Below are 27,539 nucleotides of genomic sequence, written 5' to 3'. Positions count from 1 at the left end.
CGCCTGCCATTGCGCGCATGTAAGATGCGCGCGGGCACCCCTGTTACGTGATATTTGACACGAAGCAGGATATCTGGGCAATCGCTCGCTGTGTCGTTCATACTGCAACATGGGCGTTAGCTGGGACTGCATTGGAAGTTCGAATCATACAGCTTTCCGAATTAATGGCAGCCGAAATGGCTAGGTTTCACTAACTCTTCAGATATTTTATACCAAAATAAGCCTCCCTTTGAAACACTGATGATGTTGCAGCTTAATTTGCATCTACAACTAGAAAAGAAACAATTTGCCATTTCTTGTACCTGCGGACCATAAATAAATGTTATTTTAGACATTCAATTCAGCATTGTTTTCAACAACTTTATGACTATTTGGCGGAGGATGAGCTTTCACTATTAGCCTGTATGCAAACACACGTGACACAAACACACACACGTAAACATTTTCCAGTGTCATCTTGAGAAGTACATGCCAAGAAATCATGCACGTAAGTATAATGGCCTTTTCTTGAGAAGAAGTGCTGCCAGCAGCTTCATTTGTTTTCTGCGAGGTTCACAGAAATGCATGATGTTCTGTTTCCACCTCAGTAAGAAACAAGTTCACCATATCTGAGATTTTATTCAGAGATGTTTCCTGCACCTTTTAAAATGGTCAAAAATGTGCGATGATGCCTGATGTAAACAGCGGTACACTGAGAACCACAAATCCCAATTCGATGACAACACACACCTTTTTTCAGTAGCACAGCCACTAAGTTTATTCATTTCTCCAAGCACAAGCTCAACCAATGAAGTTTAAATTCACTCAACCATGATTCTGTGTGTGCCATCACAGCACGTGACACTGTAAAGCTTCTTTGTCAATTATGCACTGGGCTGCCTAGCGGCTGGGCCCAGTTCTGGAAAAGCTGACAAATAGCGCAAGGAAAGCATAAACCTCCAACTAATATACACAATTCTATATTTTCATGTTCACTGCTCACCGGCTACTTTACACTGAAGCTATTTACAAAAAGGTTGAACAGGAGAGCCGAGTCAGTCTGTCCAGCACATTCGCTGCCCAGTTCAAAGCACTTCCAAATCCACATGGCGAACTTCAGGGTGCCGCTTCTGCAATAGAACCAGAGATGCACCAACCCTGAAAACACTGTTCCGAGCACTTGCAAGTGGGCCAGAGCACTGTAAAGAGACCACTCTGAGTTCTCCTACTTAATAAATAGTATTCAAAGGGTCCTGAACTGCAAACTGAGCATGGCGAGTAAGCAGGGAAACGTTAAAAGATAAATGTTCGTCACTGAATTATTTACTCTTTAGCATGTTTAGGAAAAATCCTCTCAAAACAGCACTGCTTGTAAGGCATGCTACCAATATAAAGAAATGTTGGTCAACAGAGACATGCTTCAGGGCCCTCTGAAAGCCTAACCATGTCAAGAGATAAAGCACTCGGTAAAAAAATACCTTATACATGACAGTAGCTACAGAAATGTTCACACAGTGTCAAACTTTTCAGTCAGCCTCTAACTAGTACCATGATAACTATTGGTGCTGCTAACAGTACTCACCTTTAAGTTGCTTTCAATTCTGTCCACCTGCGCCCCTAGGAGGTCCACAATGTTCTCACCATGTTTCAACATGAAAGCTTCCAACTGCTCAATGGTCTCTATGTTCATAACTTCCTGCAGGGACAACATTGAGTGGCACACTCCACTAATTAAACAGCAGTACACAATGAAAGCCTTGTTGTCAATATCCAATAATGGGTACAGGATAAACTCACCTCCAGAAGAAGCTCCATATCCTGTGTGTCTAGGTAAGACCTTGTAAGCTCACGCCCATCAATGTCAATTTCAGCCTTGTAGCGCACAACGTAGTTTCCCATGTCTGTGGCTTTCACATCATGAATGGCCCTGCAAAAGATAAGCACAGGGGTGGTAAAGAACCAAGCAAGTATATGCAGATACCACTAAGCAAAAATGAAGGTATGTAACAGAAAAGCCATGGCAACTGACAAACTGTCGAGGCTGCATGAAAAAAGTTTTTTTTAAATTGCCGACGATTATGTTACTTCCTAATGCGAAATTTGAGCACAGCTCATCAGCTGTTTAAGCTTTTCAATAGATTGAGGTAAAGAATTCAAGCAAGACATGTATGTACAATAACAGACAAGTTGTTATTTTTAACATATATTCCTTCTTCAAGAAATACTCCACTAACAGTTCTCGATTGTCATGAAGGAAGCTTTGTGGACAGAGAAGTAGATGGATATATGCTCGATTTTCTGCACCAATTCCTGGTTCTCAAAGACGAGGTCTGCACAAGTATTTCACAAGGTTGTCCCGTTGTCCCGTTACAAGCCAGGTAAGAAATTCCCGCTTGTCTTTATCATTAAAGTCCCAACCCACCCTGCCACTCCAGCAGGTGGCAGCGTTTAGCGTGTCAATGCGGAGGGGGGGGGGGTAAGACCCACATCTCTCACTACCCCCACATAGCTTAAAGCACAATTGAGGTGTCCTGTTCCAAGAGGGCAGTTATGCTCCTTCCCTCTGGTTCAGGTGTCCACAGAGATGTGTGAGACAGATACTGCGCATTTCCTTTCCTCAAAAACCAATTTGCAAATTTTACCCTCAGCTTTCCAAGCCCCCCCTCTATTGGTTTATTGGTTTCGCAGCTGTAGGAGACAGATACTGTGCATTTCCTTTCCCCCAAAAAATACAGAAGACACTTTGGAAATTCTAAACAGTGCTTGGCGAAAGCCTTGTGGTCAACCTACTGCCGCTTCCAATCCCTGGGCCCCTTCAGAGCCACGTGTCTCACTCACTCCACTGCAACAAGAGGAGACGTGTGGCCAAGGAACAGCAGTGCAGCTGCCACTGTGTGACTTCATGGTTGCTATGCACAGCTACGCTCCACCCCCCCTCCCCCTGCACCGGTTGCTAAGGAGGGGAGGAGGTTGCGCTTTTACTTTCTCCTTTCCAATCTCCCACTCCATTACTTTCATAGCTTAAAGGGTGTCCACTGCTGGTTACAACCAACAACTGCGACAGCCATGACAACTGCCACAGCACCCCCCCACAACAGCGACACAAAATGCAGGAACAGGTGCCTAAGAGCTGTGCTCTAGAACTGACATTACCTTTGGGTAATTGCAGTAAAACCCCGTTAATTTGAACTTTTCAGAACTGGAGAAAATGTTCAAATTATCGGCTGTTGAATTACCAGGGGCTCCGAAAAAAAAAAAATCTACATACTAAGTGCCTCACATCAACATACTTTCGCTGCTGCAAAAAATCCGTAATTGTCGATTGTTTCACCCTAGAATTTTGTGGAAATAACTATTTTTTGCAGTTTCACCAAATTTCACTGTCAGATGAACCAGCACCTACAATCACCATCATTTATTTGCCCTTAAGCACCCCTGATGGGGCATTACATAAGAGGACAAGAAAAGAAGGCTGTGCCATTTAGGGAATAAAGTGCCTCCCATGTACATATGCATGCACACAAACACACCCCGCAGAAAACTCACCCATTGCATACACACACATTATGTAATGTAAATGACTGAGTGCAGCACAAAACAAAAAAGCATCTCGCAGTATTTTTTCGACTGATGATCATAACCAAATAATCATAGCTGTGTTATGCTTCTGTGTTTCTACATTTGTTTCATCAATGCTCTGAGGAATTAGTGAGTGATGTATACATATAGTTAAAACTCGATTTAACGAAGTTGAAGGGAGCCATGAATTATTTCGTTAAATCGAGAACTTCGTTAAATTGAATGAGGCATTTCTTGGGCATATAATTCGGTACATTCGATTATATGGTATGGCAGCATCCAAAAAGCTACTGCAGCATCATATTTCTGAAGCGTAAATTCTCCCAAAATGAAACTGTGGACCGCATAAACGACCGGCGCCGCTAGCGCGTATGAAAAGAAACAACAAAAATTGTTACTCAACAAGAAAGGCCCGAGGGGACTACAAATTTATTTTTCAGCAAAGAAGTCGGTGATCTTTGCCTGCATGCGCTTTGTGAGCAACGGCCGCACCGATTTCTCGTAGGTCTGAAGTGCGTCCAGCGCGTCTTCTGTCCCCTCGTGTGCTCCGGCAAAATGCCACAGCAGATCGAGAGCATCCATCACCTGACCCAGTGTCGGCACGGGAGCTTCGGCACCTGCAGGGTCGTCGTCAGCGTCTTCAGCCGTCACTCCCTCCACGCTTCCTACAAGCCGCAACATATCGGCATCAGTCAAAACTTCTGTTGTGACTGCGTTTGCGTCGGTGTTCACGTAGTCGGAGAAACTTATACCTATGGGCACTTCATCCACTGAGCGAACGTGTTTCCAGGCATCTTCATCCTTGTGCACGGCGCTCGTGCACGGCGCTCGTGCACGGCGCTCGTGCACGGCGCTCGTGCAAGGCGCTCGTGCACGGCGCTCGTGCAAGGCGGCGCTCGTGCAAGGCGCTCGTGCACGGCACTCACGCACGGGGCTCGCGCAGTCTGGACCAGCTTCGGCAGTTTCAGGGCCTAGTGTACTGAAACCGGCAGTCCTGAAGCAGTTGACAATTATCGACGGCCTCAATGCTCTCCAAGCCACCGCCACCATCTCAACCGCCATAAAAATATCTATTTTCGTCTCGCACTTCAGCTCCAGGTTGAGGACAACTCTGTCGACGACTCAACGCTTGTATGCGCACTTCAAGCTATTAATTATTCCTTGATCCAAGGGCTGAACCACGGACGTTGCGTTTGGGGGAAGAAGCGAAGCTCCACGCTGGTCAGCTCGACCTCTGCCACGTAGTGGACCGTGCAGTTATCTAGTAACAGGCACACTTTCCTTTTCTGGCGACACATGTCGCTGTCAAATTCCTTGAGCCATGGAGCGAAAATGGCACGCGACATCCAAGCCTTTGAGTTGGCAACGTACTGCACAGGAAGCTTTTTGGTGCCTTTAAAACATCGCGGCCTCGCACTCTTTCCGATGACAAGCGGGTCTCGTTTGTCAGTACCGTCCATGTTGACGCACAGCAAAAGAGTCAGCCTTTGTTTGCTGTGTTTGCCGCCGTGGCATGCCTGCCCCTTCAGGGCGAGTGTTTTTTTAGGCAGCATTTGGTAGAAGAGACCGCTCTCATCGGCGTTGTAGACGTCGCTGGGAGCATATTTTCCCAGAATGTCGGGCACGTTTTCAGACTGCCAGTCGCCAACTACCGCCATGCTTACGCTGCTCGCTTCACCGCTGAGCACTTTCCCGATGATGCCGTGTCGTTCTTTGAAGGGCGACAGCCAGCCGGGACTTGCCTTGAGTTCGTTGTCGCCCAGCAAGCACGCAAAAGAGCGAGCTTTTTGTTGGAGCAGGTCTCCACTCACGGGAATATTCTTCGCCCGCAAATCCATAAACCATGCAAAGAGGGCCTCTTCCATTTTGCCTTGAGGAGTAGTTTTCAGCGTATTTTTGCGTGAGAGATTCCCCGACGAAGTGGCGTGGAGGATGTCATCTTTCCCTTTCAATATTGTGGAGAGAGTACTCGCTAGAATGCCATGTGCTGCAGCCACGTCACATTTCTTCTGTCCACTTGTCACAGCTCGAATTATGTCCGCTTTCTCGTCCAGGGTAAGCCTTTTTCATTGAGCGGCACGCTTGCTCGCACACACCACGTCCGCGTTCCCGATAGCAAGGCTGGACTGACTGGAGGCCTAGCAAGCTGAGCTTGACAAAGACATGCGCTCAAAGGCACGCGGAAATATCCGCACAACGACGACGGTGAGCGAACACAGAGCACAACAAACAAAAACAAAAAAAAAACACGCTGAACTGCAACAGCGCCATCTATGAAATGTGGCACGAAACTTTTTTACCGCTGGCACCATCTGGTGAGCTCGACTCAACATTTAAACTCTCATTTTGCGCCACGCAGTTTGAAAAAAACGGGACAAAGATGCTCCACGCTGTTACCGCTGGCTCGCAATCAATAAATTTTTGGGTGCTCTCTACAAAATAGACCAAAAATTAACACTTTTTCACTTTTATTTCTCAAAAAAAAAAAGTTAGTTAAATCGGGACAGATCATGGAATCGGTTTCGTTATTTCGGGTTAGTTAAAGCACTGAACCCTATGGGCGTCTGAGGGGGAATTAGGATATCTTCGTTAAATCGGGTTTCATTGAATCGAGTTTTGACTGTATAATGCTGTATATATGTGTATATGCAGGTGTATGCATGCCTGTGTGATGCTACCCCTCACACAAGATTGCGCACCAGTCAAGCTGTCCAAGCACAGAATATTTTCTACAGTCCCCCCACCTGCAATTTTTTTTTTACAGGATGGCATAGGAACAATTTATTATTTTTACCATAAGCTAGCAAGTCAATGTGCCAGCATCTGTAGCCCGAGCTGAAGCAGGCTATTAACTGAGCAGAGACGTACATGAGGGAAACACGGAGATGCAGCAAAGCAAAAGCACACTCCTTCTAGCAGCTCTTAGTTGACAGCGTTGCCATTTCTACAAGTGGCAAACTGCCCATCACAGCACCAATCTGAGCTGGTGCTTCTGTCCACCTTATTTCATGACTTGTTCACTAATTCGTGCTGGGCCAGAGCCATGACAAAGATTTGCAAATGCCAAGACACTGCCACCTTTTCTATACGTGCCGCGATGTGTGCTCAAAAGGGAACATGCAAATTGGAGCACTGAAACTCACTCCTCCTAAGTACCAGATAAAGCAACATCAGAAAGTTCACCGATTACGCGTCGATGCAATAAGTGGCAGCACACAAATTCTGCTCAGCAACCTGCAACACAAACTGCCCGTGAATGAGACCACATGAGTGGGGTTGGCAGAATGACTGGCGGCCTGGATGGCACTGGATATCTAGTGCTTTTCATTTCATGGTTGGGAGACCAACCCTATTACATAGCCCCCAATTATAAATGTTGTGGAAGCTTAGGCCCATTGAGACAAAAGCACATGAGGGAGTTGCAGGGGGCTCGCACCTGATCATGACGTCGTTCTCAAGCTCCTTGTTGATCTGCTGCATGGCATCGAAAGGAATGGAACGCCCAACCAGTGCGACCGAGTTGGAGTAGACGATAAAGGCAGCAACCGAGCCCAGCAGCGTGCCAATGATTAGTGAGCCAATGGCGTCATACATGGGGTCCCCGAGGTGAGTGGCCAGTCCCATGCAGGCAGCTGCCACAGTGACTCCCAGCACAGCCGCCATGTCCTCCAGCAGCACCACATTAACACTGGGGTCACGGCTGCGGCGTACTGGAAGCCAGGAGACAGGGCACATGTCACGCTCAACCACTGCCATCGTGGACCCTCATCAAGCATACGTCATTAACAGCATCAAATTCCTAAAAAATCCATGTCTTCACCTTTTCCAATTACTTAAACTTCACCAGCATCATAACAGTAAAAAAATCGTGCCAAGTTGGAGCCATTATTATGTTGTTGCTAGTTTGCTAACCGAACATTTTTTTTATACACTTTACCATCGTTCCACAATCGACAATAACTTGTTTCCACCAGCCATCTCCAGCTACCTTTCACTGAGGCCATGACAACGAAGTGAAAAGCATAAAGTGCCACTCATCACTTTACGCAAGATCCTGCATACCCTAGCTGCACAATAACAGATTGGAACAGCCTGCCATCATACACCTCAACCAAAGTAAGCTTAACATCATTTCAAGATTTCTTACTTCAGGATATCATGAGCAAGCCAGCTTTGCATTATGAGCTATCGTATTACAGTCTATCCTGTTTATAACAAACAGGACCAACACACACCATTTATTATATCTTGATGTTTGCAGTAAGTGAACTAGACACAGCAGATCGGACTTCTGTAAGGTGGAGTTTCTTAGTGTGCTTTTTATGAGATATGTGGGAGCGATTATCGGCCTGTTGACGTTTTGGCACAGGTTGGCGAGTTTCTGTATTGCTGCCCATTTCTGCCTCGGCTAGAGGCAATGCAAGCAGCACATGTATCATGAGCAAGATGCCAATCGCCACCCTTAATAACAAGAATAGAAGTCAAGCATTGTGCAGCTGCCATTGAAGTGAGTGAGAGCCATGTACAAAGTCTAATTTGAGCAGTTTGTGCACACTCATTCCACATATTCTAAAATACCGTTACAAACAATCTGCCTGGTGAGGTGGAACAACTTGTGTTACTGTGACAGCTGAGCATGAAAGTCTCTCCAAGGTAAACAACAGAGGCCTCACCGTCAATATCTCACTGTATATTGTAAAAGAAAAGGACTCCAACATTTATTTTTCATGGAAACAGAAGCTAACATGGCTAGACATAAGGCACAGTAAAGCAGGAGAACTAAGCCTATCAAGCCATTATGAAATAACAGAATCTGGGCACACATTCCGATCAAGTACATTTTAAATGTTACACTAAAGCAAAGTATGCTTGCAAAAGGCAATTCCATATGCAGAAGCACACCTTACCACACTGCTATCACTTTACAGATTAGCAGCTTAGCTACACCTACCATATTCCAGCATAGTCATCTTCTCCCGCCGGGCACCTTTCTTCACTTCATTGAAGGCCACCAGAAAAGTCCCTGTGAGGGTAACATATTCCAAGAGACAACTTAAATCCAATTCTCATAGTAGGCGAGCAACTTGTTCCTGCATGCTTGCCTGCTATTACAAAGCATGTCATGCAAATATTACATGCCTGAAACAAGCGATAACAGTGCTAACTCAAAGCTGCCCTTTTGTAAGAAAAAAAAAAGGATCCACTGATTAGGATCCAAACACCTCAGCTAAGTGAAGCAGAAGGCAAATAAAAGGGTGCGCTCTGAAAGAAACAAAAAAAGAAAAGTAAACCAGTGCAAACTGGTGCTGCATCTGGTGTAACACAACCTCAAACTGAAACTCACTGCTGTAAAGAAAAAATCTGCCAGCTGTTAACACCTTCTAGCACCCTCTTTATGTTGAAGAATGCTTCCCTGAACTGATACGCGTCAACATTGTGCCTACTCCCAACTATGTCTCAAGTAAACACCTGCACAACCTAGCTCACTTCCTTGGCTCAATATTGCCAACTCCCTTATGGCACAGTTTTTGAGGTATGAGCTCCTAACCTGATGCTTGTAAGCATCAGAGACAGGCACTTAATGATGTCCAGAAAGCTGTGGAACTGTTAGCAGAATATATATATATATGTCATGAACAGAAGAAGTGGTTTGGTTACAAAGCAAGCGTAGTCAGGTTCTCTGAAAAACGTTAAGGCTAAGGTCGCCAGGATTTCGGTATGTGGGATCTAAAAGCATTGTCCATCAGAACCCAATCATTGCAGTTAAAAGTGGCCGAAGTTTTCAGTCTCAACTGCACTAGCCAAAGAAGGCAACGCGAACCCAAGGAAAACAAACCAATTTTATTAGTTTTCTTTTTAAACATAGCCATGCCAAGCAGTTAACTGCATTGCTTGACTAACGGTTGCCACCAAAATAAGCCAAAACAATTCAACACAGCTTAGAATGTTCAGCGAAAACCATGATGCATCTACACCTATGTCACATTCCAAACCCACTGCTTCTTTGTTAAGAGAGATTACAAAGGGACAAGTACCTCCTTCTGAGATGAGTGAGCCACCAAGAATAAAGAAGGCCTGGAAAAAGAAGGCAGGGAACAGGTTGAGAACTTGCAGTTATTTTGTTGACGAGAACAGTGGCACACATGGCTGGACTGAAAAGCATATACTGCTGCATGACTCAACAAACCACGGTGCTGAATTAGTATTTTTTCAAGTTCGGCTTGCGTTGGGTATAAGAATTCTGGTCTAATTCCAGTATGACTTCAAGCCAAAGTTTAGAACGACTTTACCCTGTACAGCATAAATAATTAAAGGGCAACAACCATTCCCTTATCTTACATTTCAATTTTCCATTCTTGTGAGAAGCATTTTTTTTATATACACCTCAAACAGGAATTTTTGGGTCAGCAAAATCAAGCATGATGCATTTACATCAACAGAATTAATACGTATAGCTTTTATTTATAAAATGAGCAATCTTCAATCCAAAACCTGATAAAGAACATGCTATACAACCAGTTCCATATTTGTAACACACGGTTCATTTTCCATGCTTTTCTATAAAAGAAAGTCTGCTCCATTACACTCATTTATGCACCCTCCAGGCTGAGTAGTACTCCCTCTTTCAGATTCAGTGATGTTTTGAAGCGTAAGATACGCAAAAACTTATTTACAAAGCTAGCATCCATGCTTGAGACATCTGGTAAATAAGTAACCGAGATAAAAAGCTAATGATGTGCTTTTCCTTCCAACTTCTCCAGGCCTTGAATGCAACTTTCACAATACAGAACTACAACTACATGGATTCACCATTTATACGGGATTTTAATATGCACGTATTTCAAATGAATGGCGCATAGTGTATCACAAGAAACTCAGGCCACTGCAGTTTGGAACAGTTATTGTCGCTAATTCCTGCTTACATTCAGTTTTAAGATGGCAGGGAAAACTTTAGCTTTAACTGGTAGTTGAGTTCTAGCTCTATTCAACAATCCGAGACAGGTATGTGTACCTTAGCACATTACACGCCATCCGTGCTTAAGCAAAAGTTGTGACCACAAGCACAGACACATAAGGGACAACGTAGCTCACACATACCCAGTAGAGCGACTCAAGCTGTTCAGGGTGTAGCAGCCCCTTGATGCCATGGTACCATGCAAGGCCAGCCCCAAAGAAGAACACGCCCACTCCACTGATGAGTGATGAAACGTACCGCATGTTGTGGTAGCCATAACTGCAACCAAGCAGGGCAACAACACACTGTTACTGCTGCACCTGTATACTGCGAAAACAAGCGTCCTTTCCCTGTGCTGTACCACACTGTGTGTTCTTGTAAGCTACAGTGAACAAACCCTCACCTCGGTTATGTCCCCTTTCCTTTTTTAATCATTGCCTTACGAGGTGCCTAATGAGGTGTTACAAGGTGGTTGTCCCAAGTTTGGACCCCAGACCAGAACAAAGTTTTTTTAATTATGAAGTTTCTGTAGAAGCTGTATAGCTTTCGTTTGTAGCTGCATGGCTGCACTTGGGTAGATACCAATAAGTATTTACTCCCTTATTATCATGTGGGCAATGACTGGAGTGGCATGTGTGATGCATGACAGGCTTTCAGCGCGCTTGCTCTTCACACAGTTATCCAAGAACAGAGGATACCACAACTGCCCTTGAGACCAACATAGGAAATGTGCTAGCGATGGGACAGTGCAGTGGTTGCATCTCTCCTTCATTGCATGCACCTGTGGGTCACCAGGTACTTCTCCCATAACCATTCACAACATCTCATCAGGTGCAATTGATGGTTTTATTTATTTTATTTGCGATTTTCTCAGTAATGCAGTGAACTTTTTGTGCAGGGAAAAAACTCTAGTGGTGTTATGGAAAGGCAATCCATTAGTTTAGTGTAGCCACTTGTTTATATTGTATGGGTGCGTCTTCGAAGCTCCATCAAATTTTTATCGAAGCTCCATCTTTGAAGAGGCCATCGCGAATGGCAAAATGGTGGGCTTGGCGACGAAGAGTCCTGGACGAAGAAAGTGACGAGGGATTAGACAGGAAGGTGAGGAGGGAGTTGATCCAAGGATCCTGCTGTTGCTCGGAGAGTATATCAGGGATACCGAATGACGAGAAATTGTAGGCACAGACGAGGGCAGAGGCGGAATCGCAAGGGAGTGGTGAACGGGAAAGTGCGCCGGCGTCGGAGTGCTTGCGTCCAGAGCGATAAATGACGTGAATATCAAATTCCTGGAGACGTAAAGCCCAGTGGGCAAGTCGGCCAGAGGGATCTTTGAGGGAGGACAGCCAGCAGAGAGCATGATGGTCGGTGACAACATAGAACGGCCGGCCGTAGACGTAAGGGCGGAACTTGGCAATCGCCCAAATGATGGCGAGACACTTTTTTGCTGTGACAGAATAGTTAGATTCCGCCTTGGTGAGGGCGTGGCTGGCGTAAGCGACAACATATTCCGGATACCCAGACTTCCGTTGGGTAAGAACTGCGCCCAACCCCACACCACTCGCGTCAGTGTGAATTTCGGTCGGACAGTAGGGATCAAAATGGCGGAGTATTGGGGGGGGAGACCAGGAGGCGACGTAAAGGGTTGAAAGCTGCATCGCAGGCGGGTGACCAAGACGAGAGATTCGGGCTGCCGGCAAGAAGCTGTGTTAAAGGGGCAATGATACAGGCGAAATTCCGGATGAAGCGGCGGAAGTAAGAACACAAGCCTATAAAACTGCGAAGTTCTTTTAAGGTGGCCGGTTTTGGAAAGTCAGCGACGGCGCGAAGTTTGGCAAGGTCAGGAAGAACGCTATCTTTGGAGATGACATGGCCTAATATCGTCAGCTTCGTGGCACTGAAGTAACATTTCTTCAGGTTTAGTTGCAGCCCGGCTGCAGTAAGGCACGTGACAACACGCTGGAGGCGCAGCAAATGAGAAGAAAAATCTTTGGAAAAAATGACAATGTCATCCAGATAGCACAGACACGCTTCCCATTTGAGCCCGCTGAGAATATTATCCAACATTCTCTTGAACGCGGCTGGAGCATCGCATAGGCCAAATGGCATGACATTGAACTCATACAGGCTGTCTGGGGTGACGAAGGCGGTTTTCGGCCGGTCAACGGCAGCCATCAGGACTTGCCAGTAGCCAGAGCGTAAGTCTAAGGACGAAAAATACTCCACTCCCTGCAAGCAATCCAGTGCGTCGTCGATTCGGGGTACAGGATTGAGACGATGGTAGTCCACGGTAGACGACGGTAGACGACTGGTTGAGACGACGGCAGTCCACGCAGAACCGAATGGAGCCATCTTTTTTCGTCACCAGAACAACAGGAGAGGCCCAAAAGCTGTGAGAGGGCTGTATGATGCCGCGCTGTAGCCTATCGTCAACATTGTCATTGATGACGTGGCCCTCTGTAGGCGAGACGCGGTACGGTCGCTGGCGCAAGGGGGCATGCGTATCTGTGTCACTTTCGTGAGAGACGGCGAACGCACGGCCCAAAGAAGGTTGGGAAAGGTCAAAAGACGTGCTGAAGCGTTGGAGAAGTGTCAGTAGCTGGTCACGTTGAGCGGGCGGAAGGTCGGCAGCGATGGCGCGCTGAAAAACGTCGACGGGAAGTGGATCGGGCGTGGTCCAGGAGAGCAACCTCGGGACAGGCATGGTGATCAGAGAACTCGTAGGCAAGAGCAGGGTCCAGTTCTTCAATACAACCGAGGCATTCGCCGCGAAGGAGAGAGGACAGGCAAGCAAAAGGGTTGGAGACATAAATGCCACAGTGACCGTCGGAAATTGTGAGAACGGTGAAAGGAACGAGAAGGCGGTGACGGCGGGTGGCAGCTGTGGTGGGCGTGAAGAGAACAGGGCTGCTGAAGGCAGAGTCAGGTAGGAGCGGGATGAGGGCAGAAGAGAAGGGAGGTATGGCAGTGTCGGCAGCTACGAGAAGTTTAGCGGAGGGCACAGGCAGGTCGCACAAGGAAACGTTACACACGGAAGATAGCGCGAGTTCAGCACGAGCACAATCAATCACTGCATGGTGGGTTGAGAGGAAGTCGCATCCTAGGATGACATCGTGAGAGCACGCACTCAGCACAACAAACTCGATGAGATATGCTACGTCGTTGATCGAAACTTGTACCATGCAGGCTGCGATGGGGTGGATGCGCTGCAAGCTGGCTGTACGGAGCGAAAAGTCAGACAGGGGCGTTGTCACCTTGCGAATTTTGTGGCGAAGAGAGTCACTAATCACAGACACGGCAGCGCCCATGTCAACAAGCGCGAGAACAGGAACACCTTCGACAAATGCCTGAATCACGTTAGCGGGAGGAAACGGAGGACTTGTTGAGTTCGCAAAAGACGCAGTTCTTGCCTCCGGAACTGCGGCATCTAGTTTTCCTCTCGGAGGGGTTCCAGTCGCCGAAGCATTGGGGAAATTGAACAGCGGCGAGGGGAAGGCGAGCGGTGAGTCGAATACTGGGGGTGAGGCATAGACGAGCCAGAAGAGCCATTGGGCAAGGGCGGCTTGTGATCGTATCCGTACGGGTGCACAGCATCCCCAGAGCGAGGCAAGCGCCGACGGCAGAGACGTGCGACGTGCCCTGGAAGTACACAAGCGTAGCAGATGGGCCGATTATCGACGGTGCGCCAAGGGTTCTTAGGGTGTCGTGAGGAAAGGAGGCTGGCGGAAGTGGCATGGACGGGGGTGGAGCATAATAGGCAGGGCTGCTGCGGTACGTGGGAAAGGCAAGCGAGTGCGGTGTGTCCAGGTGACGGCTTCAGCATAGGTGAGTGGTGCTGCAACAGGAGGAGGCGGCGGGCTGGATGGCAGGACTGCAGCGACCTGCTCCTGAACAACACGGCGGATAGTCGGCGCAAGGGAGGGCGCTAGGTCGGCAGGAGGGCAGACAGGGTCTGGAACATGATGGAGAAGAGAAAGCTGGCGAGCGACTTCCTCGCATATAAAATCTTTGACGCGCTCAATGAATAGGGAATGGTCCGAAGACGAGGGACCAAGGGCCAAGCCAGCAAGACTCACGTTAGGCGCACCAGACTGCCGCGTAGAAGCGCGTTGCTTGCGCAACTCGTCAAAGCTTTGGCAGAGCTCGATGACGGCACTGACAGAGGTGGGATTCTTCGCCAGGAGCATTTTAAAAGCGTCATCGGCTATCCCTTTCAGAATGTTGTTAACTTTGTCAGTCTCGGACATTGAAGGGTTGACGCGCTTACATAAATCGTCGACGTCTTCAATATAGCTGGTGAATGTTTCAGCCGGTAGCTGGGCTCGAGCACAGAGACGTTGCTTGGCGCGGAGTTTCCACACAGCGGGGCGGCCGAAAACGTCGGCGAAGCTTGTCTTGAATGATGACCAGGTGGGAAGGTCGGCTTCATGGTTACGAAACCATAAGTTGGCAACGTCTGTAAGATAGAAGAGGACATTGCTCAACTTGAAGGAATCGTCCCACCGATTGTAAGTGCTGACGCGCTCGTAGGAAGCCAGCCAGTCGTCGACGTCCTGGTCATCCGCACCGCTAAATGGGGAAGGGTCGCGCTGGCGTTGCACTCCGGAACAGTGGACGGTGGGAGGGATGGCCGGCGATGGCCGAGTTGGAGCGTTTGGCATTGTTGGCGGTGCGAGTAACGTTCCGCTCCTAAGTTCCAGGTTGAGCACCGGGACAGGGATCGAAGCACCTCCACCAAGTGTACGGGTGTGTCTTCGAAGCCCGGGTCGGAGGCCGTTGATCGGAGACGTGTCATGGCAGGCACACACCCAGGAGTCACTCAGGAACCAGCACAGCACTTCGTTCACCTCTTTGTTGCACCGCGTGAACGGCTGCCGGTCGTTCCCATTACATTATTAACTTATCCCTTTAGTCTCTTTAATGAGCCTAAATGCAGTGTTTTATTCCAAGAGTGGTCCTCACTCACGGGTGATCTGGATTGGCTTGCTGGATAGACTTGTGTATTCCAAAAGCCAGGAGTAGCTGTAAACAGTAACAAATCTCATGTGATTGCCATCAAAACAAGAAAAGGCAGCCAAAATAAGTGCTAAGCAAACTATGCCAGCAAGAAACAGCACAATACATGCCGACTAATGTAATGTTCAAGCCAGGCACCTGTGACATAGCGCAGCTCCTGAGACACTGCTCATGAAAAAAATTATTTTCTAGTTGTTGTTATGGAACAGAAGCCAATGCTTGTGTTCGTATTCCTAGGTTAGAAAATAAACAACTTCATCCACAATCACTAACACCATTTATAAGCCATTCCCAACAAAATGAATTTAATCACAGCTCCCCACTGCTGCTTTAGCCAACTGCATCATTTACATTTCTCGATGTTCCGACGGTGCTTCAGCACTATAATTTAAATCCTGCTAAATCTGCAGCAGAAAAATGACATCATACAATGCTAGAAGAAAAAAAAAGAGCCACTTCAGACACATAGCGCAGATTATGCTAAGTATGTCTTAAGAAAGGGTAGAGCATATATAGCAGCTCAACCCTGTTACATCAGACGCGTGTCTACGAAACCTGTTTACAGAGCGAACGAAAACGTTCAGTGCAGCCCAGTTTTGGTGTGTCCCACAGTACACATTCTCACTCCAGCTAGAAATTCCCAATGCACTGACTCTTCACACATACAAAACAAATTCTGAATACCCTGCAAGGCTGGCTTAAGTCTGCACAAATATCAACCCCACATTTCCAAAGTATAACAGAATAAAAAAAAGCAAGCCTTGTTCAGTATCAAAAACCTAGGCAGGCCATATTCAACACATGAAAATTTTAATCCCTATGTTAACTTTGAGAGCAAACATCATCACCTCGCCCATGACAGATACAGTGAAATGCATACCATTAGATGACTCCTGAGCAATAAGCGAGGAAACTGTACATGAACTATGTTTGGTTTGGTTTATAGGGGTTAAACATCCCAAAGTGACTCAGGCTATGAGGGACGCCACAATGAAAAGCTCCGGAAATTTCAACCACCTGGGGTTCTTTAACGTACACTGTCATCGCATAGTACATGGGCCTCTAGAACTTCGGCTCCATCGAAATTTGACCACTGCGGTCGGGATTGAACCCACGTCTTTCGGGTCAGCAGCTGAGCGCCACTGAGCGCCACTGAGCCACCGTGGCGGCTTCCACATGAACTATATTTCACTACAGTGAACCAAACACAACCAAGTGCACCTCCACCAAAGACTTACAACTCTAGTTGAATGAGTGCATTACCTGGTTGCATGTGTCCGACAAAGAGTGGATGGCTTCAGCGAACATGCTGTGCGACCCTGTGTACAGCCAGGCTATGCTTTTGAAGGCAAAGTTCAAGCCATTTCTGGAATAGAAATCAGAGGCTGTGCTCAGGCAGCAAACAATGACATGCAGAAAGGATTACCCACATCACCACAGCTGTGTGCACAACTCGTCCCGAACCTTGAAGGATTTGTTCTCTCCTCTGCACAGAGAAAGAAATTTGAATAAGTAGCACGCCATAGTTCTACCAAGCCAATTACATACTCGAAAGCAAACAAAGGGGACCCAAAGTGCCACCAGGCACAAAGCAAAGCAGCTTTTGCCAAGATATGCTGGAATATTTTTTTCGGGATTTACGCCAGCATATTTTCATATTGTCAATTTAACTATATCTGGAAGCAACTACATGTATACCCTTTGTGGCACAATGTCTATATTTGTGCACATAACTTTTCAAAATTTTTTTGCAAAGTGTCTATTACTGTCTTCACAAAGTTAGTGGTGCTGGCTATATTTGAAATTCCTGTTGCAAAAAAAAAAAAAAAAAACTCTTCCAAAGCAAGAAATTGTGCTGAAAGTTGCTGATCGATTCACTCTCGCCCTACCGTATGCTAGCCTTCCCGGTTAACTCCGTTGGTTGAGCGACTGCTCAGGTGAAGCGGTGGTCCCGGGATCGGACCCCGGACCAGGTCAAATTTTTCTTTAAATAGAAAGTTTCTCTGGAAGCAGCCATATGGCAGCACTTGAGTGGATGCCAGTAACACATAATGTGTGCCTGAAAAGGCCAAGCACAGTTCAATAAATTTGTTAACCCAAATCGCAACACATTGCCAATACTGTGACTAGCAAAATGCCAGTCTTTACAGATGAGCAGCCACACTATTACATTATAAACAAATTGACAATATTCTCAACTTGCAGTCAGATCTGCAAAACCCGACTCGTGCACAGCACCACATAAAAAAATTCAGGGGGCACTTTGGCTCTCTAAAGTGCTGCAAAGCGAAAGCTTTTCCTGGCACACTGTTTGTTATTTATTCATTTTTTATCTTTGTTTCTTTTGTGATCATTTTTATTTTTTCATATTTTATTTTTCGTTTTATCTTTCATTTTTGTTTCTTTTACTTTTATTGTTTTTATTTTTTATTCTCTATTTTTTATTCCTTTTATTTTATTTATGAAATCCATGCATTCACTAGATGCGCCTTTATTCATGCTCAAACCTTCCGCCTTCATGGCGGAGTGGTAGCATCTCCGCTGCAAATGCCAAAGGCCCTGGTTAGATTCCCAGCCTACACGCAATTTCTTTTATTGCGAAAGCAATACTACGCTCATGAACGGTCTTTCGCGTAGCGCCGGCCGGTATCCACGTTTGACCTCTAGAATGACCTCTGACGTCATACCAGGGTGAGAGATGGGCTACCAAATTGAGTCGTCGCACAGCGGCGGCCGGTAGCCACGCATGACATTTAGAATGACCTCCGACGTCATGCCATGCCTAGTGACGTCATAGCGTGATGCCATACCAAGGTGAGAGATGGGCTACCAAATTGAGTCGTCGCACAGAGGCAGCTGGTAGCCACGCATGACATTTAGAATGACCTCTGACGTCATGCCATGCCTAGTGACGTCATAGTGTGATATCATACCAGGGTGAGAGATGGGCTACCAAGTTGAGTTGTCGCACAGCGGCGGCCGGTAGCCATGCGTGACCTGTAGACGTGGCGCACTGCGTTCCTTCTGTTGGAGGCGCTGCTTTTTTGCTTTCGCAACCTACCAGGCTTAACCAAAGCTAAGCCCCCGCCAATTTTTTTAACATTTATACAACAACTGAAAACCACAGAGCTCAGTGCTGGTAACTGAAAACTGCTATTCAATGTTTTCAATTTTTCATAGCCTAGGCATTACAGTTCAGGACAAAGATAAAGGTGATGCAGGATGAGTGAAGCACTACTTGACTTTTATCTGATTTCATGTGCTGTTAAGCCACTAGAAGTGCAAAAACAGCCTAAATGTCACCGGTGTTGCTTAGCAGCTAAAATAATGATTCTAGCCTGTAGTTACATGATGCTTAGTGCTCAATCATCTATCTTACATACTGCCTAAGCAGGTTTCTGAGAATGCTTCATGAACCCTCAACCTGCTCAGCCTTACATTCAGTGTCATTAACATTGAAGATGCATGACAAGCCCTGCAAAGTTCTTCCTCAGGCAAAAGGGCAAAACTAGTACTGAAGCATTTCTTGCATGATCTGACAGCTCAATCCCTGCTTGGCTAAAATGCAGTGCCTTACCTTAGCTTCCTGACTGGCTCGTTCAGCTCGTTGGTACTCCTTCAAAATGCTCTTGACATTGGACATGCCTGAAAAGAATTGCCTGAACATATCATCAGTTAGCAGTGTTCAGTGCCCTAGCCTAGCATGCCAAGGCATCACAAGGCTTAGCAAAGGACTACATCAATACTTACTCTCTCGGTATTTCTGTTCTTCCCTACGCCTTTTTTCATGCTCCTTCTGCAAGCCTTCATATGATCCCCACACTTCTAATGCCCTGCAGGTTAATGAAGGAAAACAACATGTGAGACAGCTATCATGACAAAACAAAACAAACCGTATGCTCCACCTCACAAGTGGTTTGCAATGGAGTAAAATTGTTGCACAAGGCAATGGTTTCCACAAGTCTGCTTACCATGCAAGCTCACGAGCCAACCTGACAAGTCTGGAAGCCGTCGTCTCGTGCTCATAAGTTCCACTACACTGCGAACCACTTGTGATACAGAGTTAAGTAAAACATTGGATAATTCAATGAACCCTTTAGCTTCAAATTTTGCGATCTACCAGGCTTGAAGTATATCCCCTACTAGGCTTGTGTAGGTTCACTAGCAGCTTAACTGTTAAGCCAGTTCTCAACAAAGCAACCTGTGTCACTGTGACGCCAGTTGACAGCAGTCACAATGCATTCAACCTAATCCGTGCATTCATTGCATTTAGAGGACAGACTGGCACGTGAAGTTCACAACACCGTAATAATAGCAGAAGATAGCACATCTCTTGAATTTGCAACAACATACAAGCAGAGCACAAAGGACAGTTACGGAATTGTGCCAGCTTGTAACTGAACAGCAAGCTATACTATGCAACTATGCTCAACTTTGTATTTAAAGAAGGGAAATAAATGAAAACCTCAAACAAAAATTTAGTTTCAAAAATGCCTGCTGAATTTTTGAAAACTAAAGGATACTTTATAAAAAGTAACCAATTAATGTACACAATTTAAAAAATCCTCGCAAAAAAAAAAGCAAAAGGCAGTATGTACTTCATGCATTAGATTCTATACTCAAAGAAGTATACAGATGCCAAATTCCTAGTTGCTTATTTTCTTTGGAACTGTGCATAAGGCATTAGTATACATGGATCAATCACCACATAAAATTCGCCTGCAAATGGCAAATAATCTACAACTGAGTTTCTTCTCTCGTGTTGTTTTCATTTTCGTTTCAACAGATGAATGTTTATCATTACGTCTAAGTTCAGTTCAGGTCACTTGAGGCATAAAAAAAAGCTAATATAATTGCTGCTTCTTCATCTTCATACACTACAACTTTTATGCCAACCTGCTCCAAGAGTCAGAATGACAACGAATGAAGAGAGTGGCTGTATTATATCTGTTTTTCTATCCCTAACATTTAAGTGATCCCACTTTATGATTTTTGAAACTGAAACAGCACGAGAGAAGATATTTAGTCATCAGCTATATACTGGGACCGGGTGAATTCCATGTAGCAATCTGTGTTTACTAATGTCTTGATCATATTATAAAGAAAGAACACAAAACCAAAATTTGGTGCTGTACTTCTTCAAGGAAAGAAAACCGTGATTCCACAAAACAAGACACCACTACAGCTTTAGTTGAAGCGAAATTTGAATACAACTCTTGCAAATACTTGAGCACTCCAATTTGGTCTTGCAGTCCCATATCTGCTTTATAATACCCCGCACATCAACCTGCACATGGCTTCTGATTGAGTAAAGATATACTAAAACACACGCTTCTCACTTGGCTTCAACGTCGCGGCGCAAGTACACAGTCAGTGGTGGTGCATCTTCATAAGGACTCCTCCGCTTAACCATGCGCAGTCCTTCCAAGTCACTGCATGTCAAGCAAAGCCACAGTGGGAAAAATGTTATGAGCAAAGCATACACAGATTTCGCTCAGCCTCACTGCTATGCACCATGCTTTTGTTGTAGCCATGACACTGGAAGAGTTCGCCCCTAAACTGCATGAGACAGCCGCAACATGCTTGATATTCTCTCACCACATTATCAACAGAATACCAGTGAGAGCTGGAACATTAGAAAAAAATGCCTGTTACACACATTTTCTGGTTTGATCCTGTTTTCTCATTGTTATTGCCTGTGGTAGCGAAGGCTGCCCTATTATATTCCTTCTTTTTTTTTCCCCACGCACACTGAGACAAGAGTTGAGAGGTGTGAGCATGTCTGTAGCCTTCACTTCAGTTTCAAATGAATTACCTGCACTTATTTCGTTCATTCAGAAAAACAATGTGGAAACCATTTGCTTCTACTTCAAGCCAGCTCATTAAGAGCCTATTCTCCTCAGCACTGGCTGACCAGTGATGACAGCATTTCTTCTTGCCCCTTATGTCAGCTCAAGAAAAGAGTAAAATGCAAAAGGCATCATTGCCCAAGAAATTAATTGCAAACATGCAACCTTCACTTATACAACCATTATCTGCGGCATTCTTCAAGCAGCAGAGGCATGCTTAACACTCATGACTGGCTGACAGCAAACACTGAGCAATATACTTTAGTTAACTCTACCATTCTGGCAGAAAAACTGCCATGCCTAATCATATTAATACAGTGTCTTTATTGCAAAAGAGTGAGTAGAAATATCACTGAAACAAAGAGATGTTTACACCAGGGGAACAGAAAAACAGAGGAAATGTCTCTATTTAGAAATTATTTAGAAGAGAAAAAGATGAAAACTCAAGGCTTATGACATTGTCTTATAATTCCATGCACAGCCTTAAAGATGCAGTGAAGAGGAATCTGAACTCGTCTTTTTGCCGCGGGAACTCAATCTGCACGTTCCGAGCTCTCTTAGAAACTTCGATTTATTTCCCTGTGTGGCTGATTTGCCTGATTAAATCGAATTAACGTCTGGCTCCCGCCTTTTTTTGTTTAATTCTCCCCTGTATGGTGGGCGGAGTCGACCAACGCGTGGAGTGCCTTTCACCCAGTCCTGTGGCGGCTTGCCGCTCTGCCATCGGCGGAGTAATATGTAGTAGTCCGTAGAAGCAAATAGCCCGCGCGTATTTTTATTTCTGCGGGCTTATTTTGCGGCTATATTATCTGCGAATGAAATTATTTATTCATGGAAACCTAAAAAACAAAATAAAGCGAAAGAAAAGCCTCCACGGAGCTGGCTGAAAGGCACTCCACGCGTTGGTCGACTCCGCCCACCGTACGGGGGAGAATTAAAAAAAAAGGCGGGAGGCGGACGTCAATTCGATTTGATTAGGGAAATTGGCCACACAGGGCCACAAATCGAAGTTTCTAAGAATGCTCAGAACGTGTAGATCGAGTTCCCGCGGCAAAAAGACGAGTTCAGATTCCTCTTCAGTGCACCTTTAAGAGTATGACTTCCCCACAGTGCACAGATCACATTTATTTTTTGTCATCTAGGAATGACTGGCTAACATACAGTATCTTGACCAGTGGTCCTCTGTTTATGTCTAACAATGCTTCTGATGTCTCATACAGGCAAAAATCTCTTGGCTATGTGATCTGGCATACTCTCAGAAGTCAAAGCAATACAAAAAAGAAAAATAAAGTTCTCAAGCAGAATTTTTTCTGACACATGTCACCACTTCTTTGAAGGGTCACAACAGAATGTCACCTTGCTTTGCATGCTCTTAGCAGGAAGACAACAGTTCTCTCAAGCATAAAATGCCTTCAATCAATGAAAATGACATTTTGCAGTGTTACCTTGGTTTCAACAGATAATCACTCATAGCACGTACTGGTGTCACAAAGTTGCGTTCTGTGTAGTCCTTCGTCACATCCACTTTTTGACGATGGCCACTGACAGCTGCAAACAAAAAAAAAACGCAAGGCTGTCAAAAAAGAGATTCTCTAAACATTGTCCGAGACTATTACAGCAGCAGAAATTGATCTCTTCTAATGCTGCAGCTGTCAAAAAATACTAACAGTGCCGAAGCAAAAAGGGCATGAATGGCCACAGCAATAACTCAAGTCAGAGTACTGAACAGGATGTAACTTCCACCCTGTGGCTGTTATCATTGTGGGTTACCCATATAAACCCAGCCCCAATCACACCAATGCCTGCTCTCTGCAAAAATGAAAATGACCATTCCAACTACATCAGCTATAGCAACACACACTGAGTTCAGGCCTACTCATATGTGTAATGGTGACGGTGACTATGAAGGTTAACACCCCTCTGAGCTCACACCACAGGTACGCCAGAAGCCCTTATAGAAACCTGAGCTTGAGGGATGGTGCATTCACAATTCAGTGCTCCATTTATTTATTCCAGTGAAAGGTGGTGCTCTAAAATAGGCTAAAACAAAACTGTTTCTAGGAAGAAAAAACAAACTGAAAGGATGGTTAACATTGAGTAATGCATGATTCGGTAACAGCTGTTCGGTAATTTCATTTTGTGATACAGTTGAACCTCGTTAAAATGAAGTTGAAGGGGCCCGGCGATTACTTCAGTATAGCAGTAGCTTCATTATATTGCGTGTTGCGTAAATCAGAGAAAATCGAAAAAAATTCTCTCGGCCTAACCGCACGTTTGTTCGGGCTCAAATTTCGCACAGAGGTTGCATTAGCCGGTCACTTTTGTTTTATGCCACATTTAGGTGGGGTACTTGCCTGATTCAGTCAGAATTATTTGGAAATCCCCATCGTCTGCGGTGACGGGGAACCAAAACCGAAAGGCTTCGCAGCAGTGGTACCCGTAGCGCCATCTCGTACCCACCAGAGAAACCCAGCTGTACTAAATTGGTGAGCAAATCATCTTTACTTGGTGCTGTCTGCTGCGAAGCAGCGCAAGACATCACCGAAAATTCGATCGTACAGCGATCAAGAGAAGGCCGTGACTTGGCTGCGAGTCCAAGTCCTCAAACGCCGCCCTCCGCGGTAGAGGGCTCGTTTCTCCGGTGAGTGCGAGATGGTGCCACGGGTGCCAGTGCTGCGAAGGATTTCGGTTTTGGTTTCCCGTCGCCGCAGACAATGGGGATTTCCAAATAATTCTGACCGAATCAGGCAAGTACCCCACCTAAATGTAGTATAAAACAAAACTGACCACCAAATGCAACCTCTATGCGAAATTTGAACCCAAACAAACGCGCGGTTATACCGAGAGAATTTTTTTTCGATTTTCTCTGATTTACGCAACAGTCGGTAGCCTGCGCTGACAAAGCTTCCAACGGGAATCATCATTCCTTCATTTGAAACCATTTCGTTATAACGAGCTTCGACTGTATATTGAGGAAAAGAGTTTAGGAGCAACATGCATATATGTATCGTTATTGAGCACTTTTTTTTAGTTTTCCCCATATATTCACCATCTTGCACTCCTCTCCTGTCCGCCGACCTAGGCGTGTGGGACCATCACCACTGCGCCTCTCCTTGGGCGGTGCATTTCATAGCAGCCATCGCAGAAGAAGCATGCCACATTCCTCCACTTTTGCAATACTCTCACTCCACTTTCCATGATAACTGCCCTCCGGTTGCATATTCTTACGTTATCGCCATACCCTCGTCCTTCTACGGTAACCACTCTCTACGTAGTTAACATGGCAACCACTCTCCCGTTGCACATGAATCCACTCTCACCATAACCTCGTCCTTCCCCGTTAACCCTCAACCCTCACACTGACTGAGAGAGACCCACCGTGTGATTCTATCTTCAGACATGAAAACCTCACTTTTTTCTAAGACCAGGTCTCCACAATGACGAACATAAGGAAACCTATTGAATGAAAAGCTTAAAGCAGGCTGCATAAAAAATAAAACAACTGCCGATATATTTCATGCACACAGAATATATAAGTAGCCAACACAGCCGCCGCAGTGGCACAGTGGTTATGGCGCTCGGCTACTGACCCGAAAGACGCGAGTTCGATCCCGGCCGCGGCGGGTGAATTTCGATGGAGACAAAATTCTAGAGGCCCATGTACTGTGCGATGTCAGCGCACGTTAAAGAACCCCCGGTGGTTGAAATTTCCAGCGGCCAACACTATGGTGTCCCTCATAACCTGAGTCGCTATGGGACGTTAAAACCCCCATAAACCATAAACAAAGGATGACATAAAAATTCAAAAACAAAATCAAGACGTGATAAAGCTGGTCTGGTTCATGTTCTACCTGGGCTCTCAGATAATCCTAAGCACATATTGCATATATGCAGGGGAGGGGGACACTCGTGTAGATGCCAGATATAGTGTCATAATGCGTGAGACAATAAAGTAGTTTCCTTAGAATATAACTTGAAAATTGAACTGAAAGATGTCGCTTTCTGCAAAAGATTGCACTCCTCCAATACTGCAACAAAAAAAAAGTGTGGCCCTTACCCGCACATATACGGCACTTAGGGACAGCTTTCTGTGGCGCTGCAGTGGAAGCTACGGGTGGGAGGGAATGGCTTAAACCAAGTGCGTGGTCCTCACACACTCCCTCGCCAACCACACAAGTCTGGAAGATCATGGCTCGCGATCATAGCTTCTACTGAAAGAAGTGCCACAGGAAATTGTACCCAAGTAGAGTTCAAATACATCAGAGGTTTAAAAGACAAAAAACAAAAGGCCCCGTGTGCACAATTACAGAGATAATAGCGGGCCACAAAATCAGAGGTCGCCTGACACCTCTGCCCTTCTTTGTACATAAACCTCTCTCTCCTTATGGTTAACCAAAAAGTATGCAAATAACTGACATGATTGTAACAGACAAGGAGGCTAGTTAATAAGTGGATACAAAATGCATTCAGTGTCTTGCCACTACAAAAATTTCCTTCTTTAAGCTTCTTTATTTCCATGCACATTTCCTGAAATGACTGCTACAGGCTCAGCTTTGTTCAGACCATGCACTCTGTATTCCTCTGTATTCCTAGGTTCTTTAACGTGCACCGAAATCTCACTACGCGAGCGGTTTCACGTTTAGCCGACCGAAATGCGCTCGTCACGGCATGTAATCAAACCTGCGGCCTTGAGCACAGGCAGCATATGCAGGACAAGACCGCACGTCAAATATAATAGCAAAAAACTTCAAAAGTAGTCATATGCACTGCACTCGCGACATTTGAAAGCCACATGAAAAAAAAAAAAAGAACGGACAAGAGCGTACCCTTAACAATGGTCGCTTGAACTTCGGACATCGGCGGTTGTTCCTTGCCATCGTCAGTGGAGTTTCCCACGCAGCGGGCGTGCTGGACAAGCAGTGGCCTCATGAAATTGTCATGCATCCGTCTATTTGGTCGCGCTTTCCTACTTCCGCAAAAGAACAGAACGCCTGCAAACGCAATGAATGAAAAGAACGACTTGAGTGTCGGTAAAGCGGCCGCCCGTTTGGAGCACTGAAGGCAACCTCGTTGAGAAAGTATAGGTATAATTAGTTTCGAACAGCTGACTGTTTTCTGGGCCCCTTAGAGTCGACACTCTATGATGTTTCTTTTGGGCTGCAGCAGCTCAAGCAAGCTGCAGAATACCTATATCTAGACAGACAACTTCTATGATTTGAAAGCCTACCATTTCTGTCAAGGCTCGGCCGGACGTGAAGAAACCTCATTTGTCTTGACAACCTAGAGATGTGTCTTGTTTCTTTGAAGCAGCAGCAGCTCCGAGGAGCACAAATGGAGGCCCACGGAATGACCATACTCGAGTGCAGACTTTATCACAAGCTTATCTAAAGAATGGGCATTTAGAGCAGCTGACCAAGCAAGCAGTTCCTCTCGAGAGTCGGGACACTTAAACTGTGTTTTTCGTTCATAATTTCAGAGCGGAAACCTCAAGGAGTTTCGACCGTTTCGACTCACTGTGGCGCCATGTTTGGTATTGTTGCCAAGAGCGCCTATCAAAACACCGTCAGTAATAGCTATAAAACACGCTATGAACGTTTTCAAACAATTTTGAAGTAAAAATCCTTAAAACTTTAAAGAATAAAAGTTCTGAGAAAGGCAGAGGTAGACCAGACATAGAAAGCGCGCGCGCGCGGCTTTTGGTTTAGTACAGTGCTGCCTAAACCTCCATGCAAAACCGAAAGCAGCGCGTGCGCTCCGCTCCAAGCTGCCCAAGATGTGCTACGGTGTTGGCGAGTATTGAACCGTTGTGCAGCCGCTGTACCACTCTGCTAACTCTGCCAAGCTGGGGTGCCTAGCCAAGATGTGCCCCACCCCCCCCTCAGCAAACGTGCATCCTCAGCTTATGCGTGCAATAGGCACAGGAATTCCGCCGTACTAAACGTCACGCTGGAATCCTGTCTGCACCTTTGCTAAACTTTTATTAATGTCGTTTTCTTTAATATAACTTGAGCCTTCCCCTCTGCTTTTTTGCTCCTTTATTGTGTGTGTTGTCTTTGAAAAACGTCAGCCAATTAGCTTCATTACACTTACCCTTCGCCGCGATGCACCAGTGTAGATGTGCCAGTTTGTCGGGATAACTACCACCTCGGCAGAACTGAACGAAT

General features: G+C 45.8%; 1 protein-coding gene across 1 annotated transcript; it reads right to left on the bottom strand.

Annotated features, from left to right (window-relative positions):
• Positions 1-598: 598 nt before the first annotated feature.
• ZnT49B (solute carrier family 30 member 9) lies at positions 599-26,918 on the bottom strand. The gene is made up of 16 exons (XM_089566313.1): positions 26,603-26,918; positions 26,202-26,366; positions 22,821-22,923; positions 20,866-20,958; positions 19,277-19,359; positions 19,104-19,171; positions 16,957-17,012; positions 16,790-16,892; positions 15,477-15,532; positions 10,657-10,792; positions 9,594-9,633; positions 8,510-8,581; positions 6,995-7,268; positions 1,777-1,906; positions 1,562-1,675; positions 599-1,109 (listed from the first exon to the last, which is right to left on the bottom strand). Exons 1-16 carry the CDS (start codon positions 26,727-26,729, stop codon positions 1,065-1,067), a joined length of 1,665 nt encoding a protein of 554 aa, XP_089422439.1. The 5' UTR covers positions 26,730-26,918; the 3' UTR covers positions 599-1,064.
• Between the last annotated feature and the right edge of the window lie 621 nt (positions 26,919-27,539).

This window comes from Amblyomma mixtum, chromosome 1 (assembly GCF_055824585.1).
Source record: "Amblyomma mixtum isolate Tamu chromosome 1, ASM5582458v1, whole genome shotgun sequence".
Taxonomy (NCBI): Eukaryota; Metazoa; Arthropoda; class Arachnida; order Ixodida; family Ixodidae; genus Amblyomma; species Amblyomma mixtum.
This window is presented reverse-complemented; position numbering and strand designations above follow the sequence as displayed.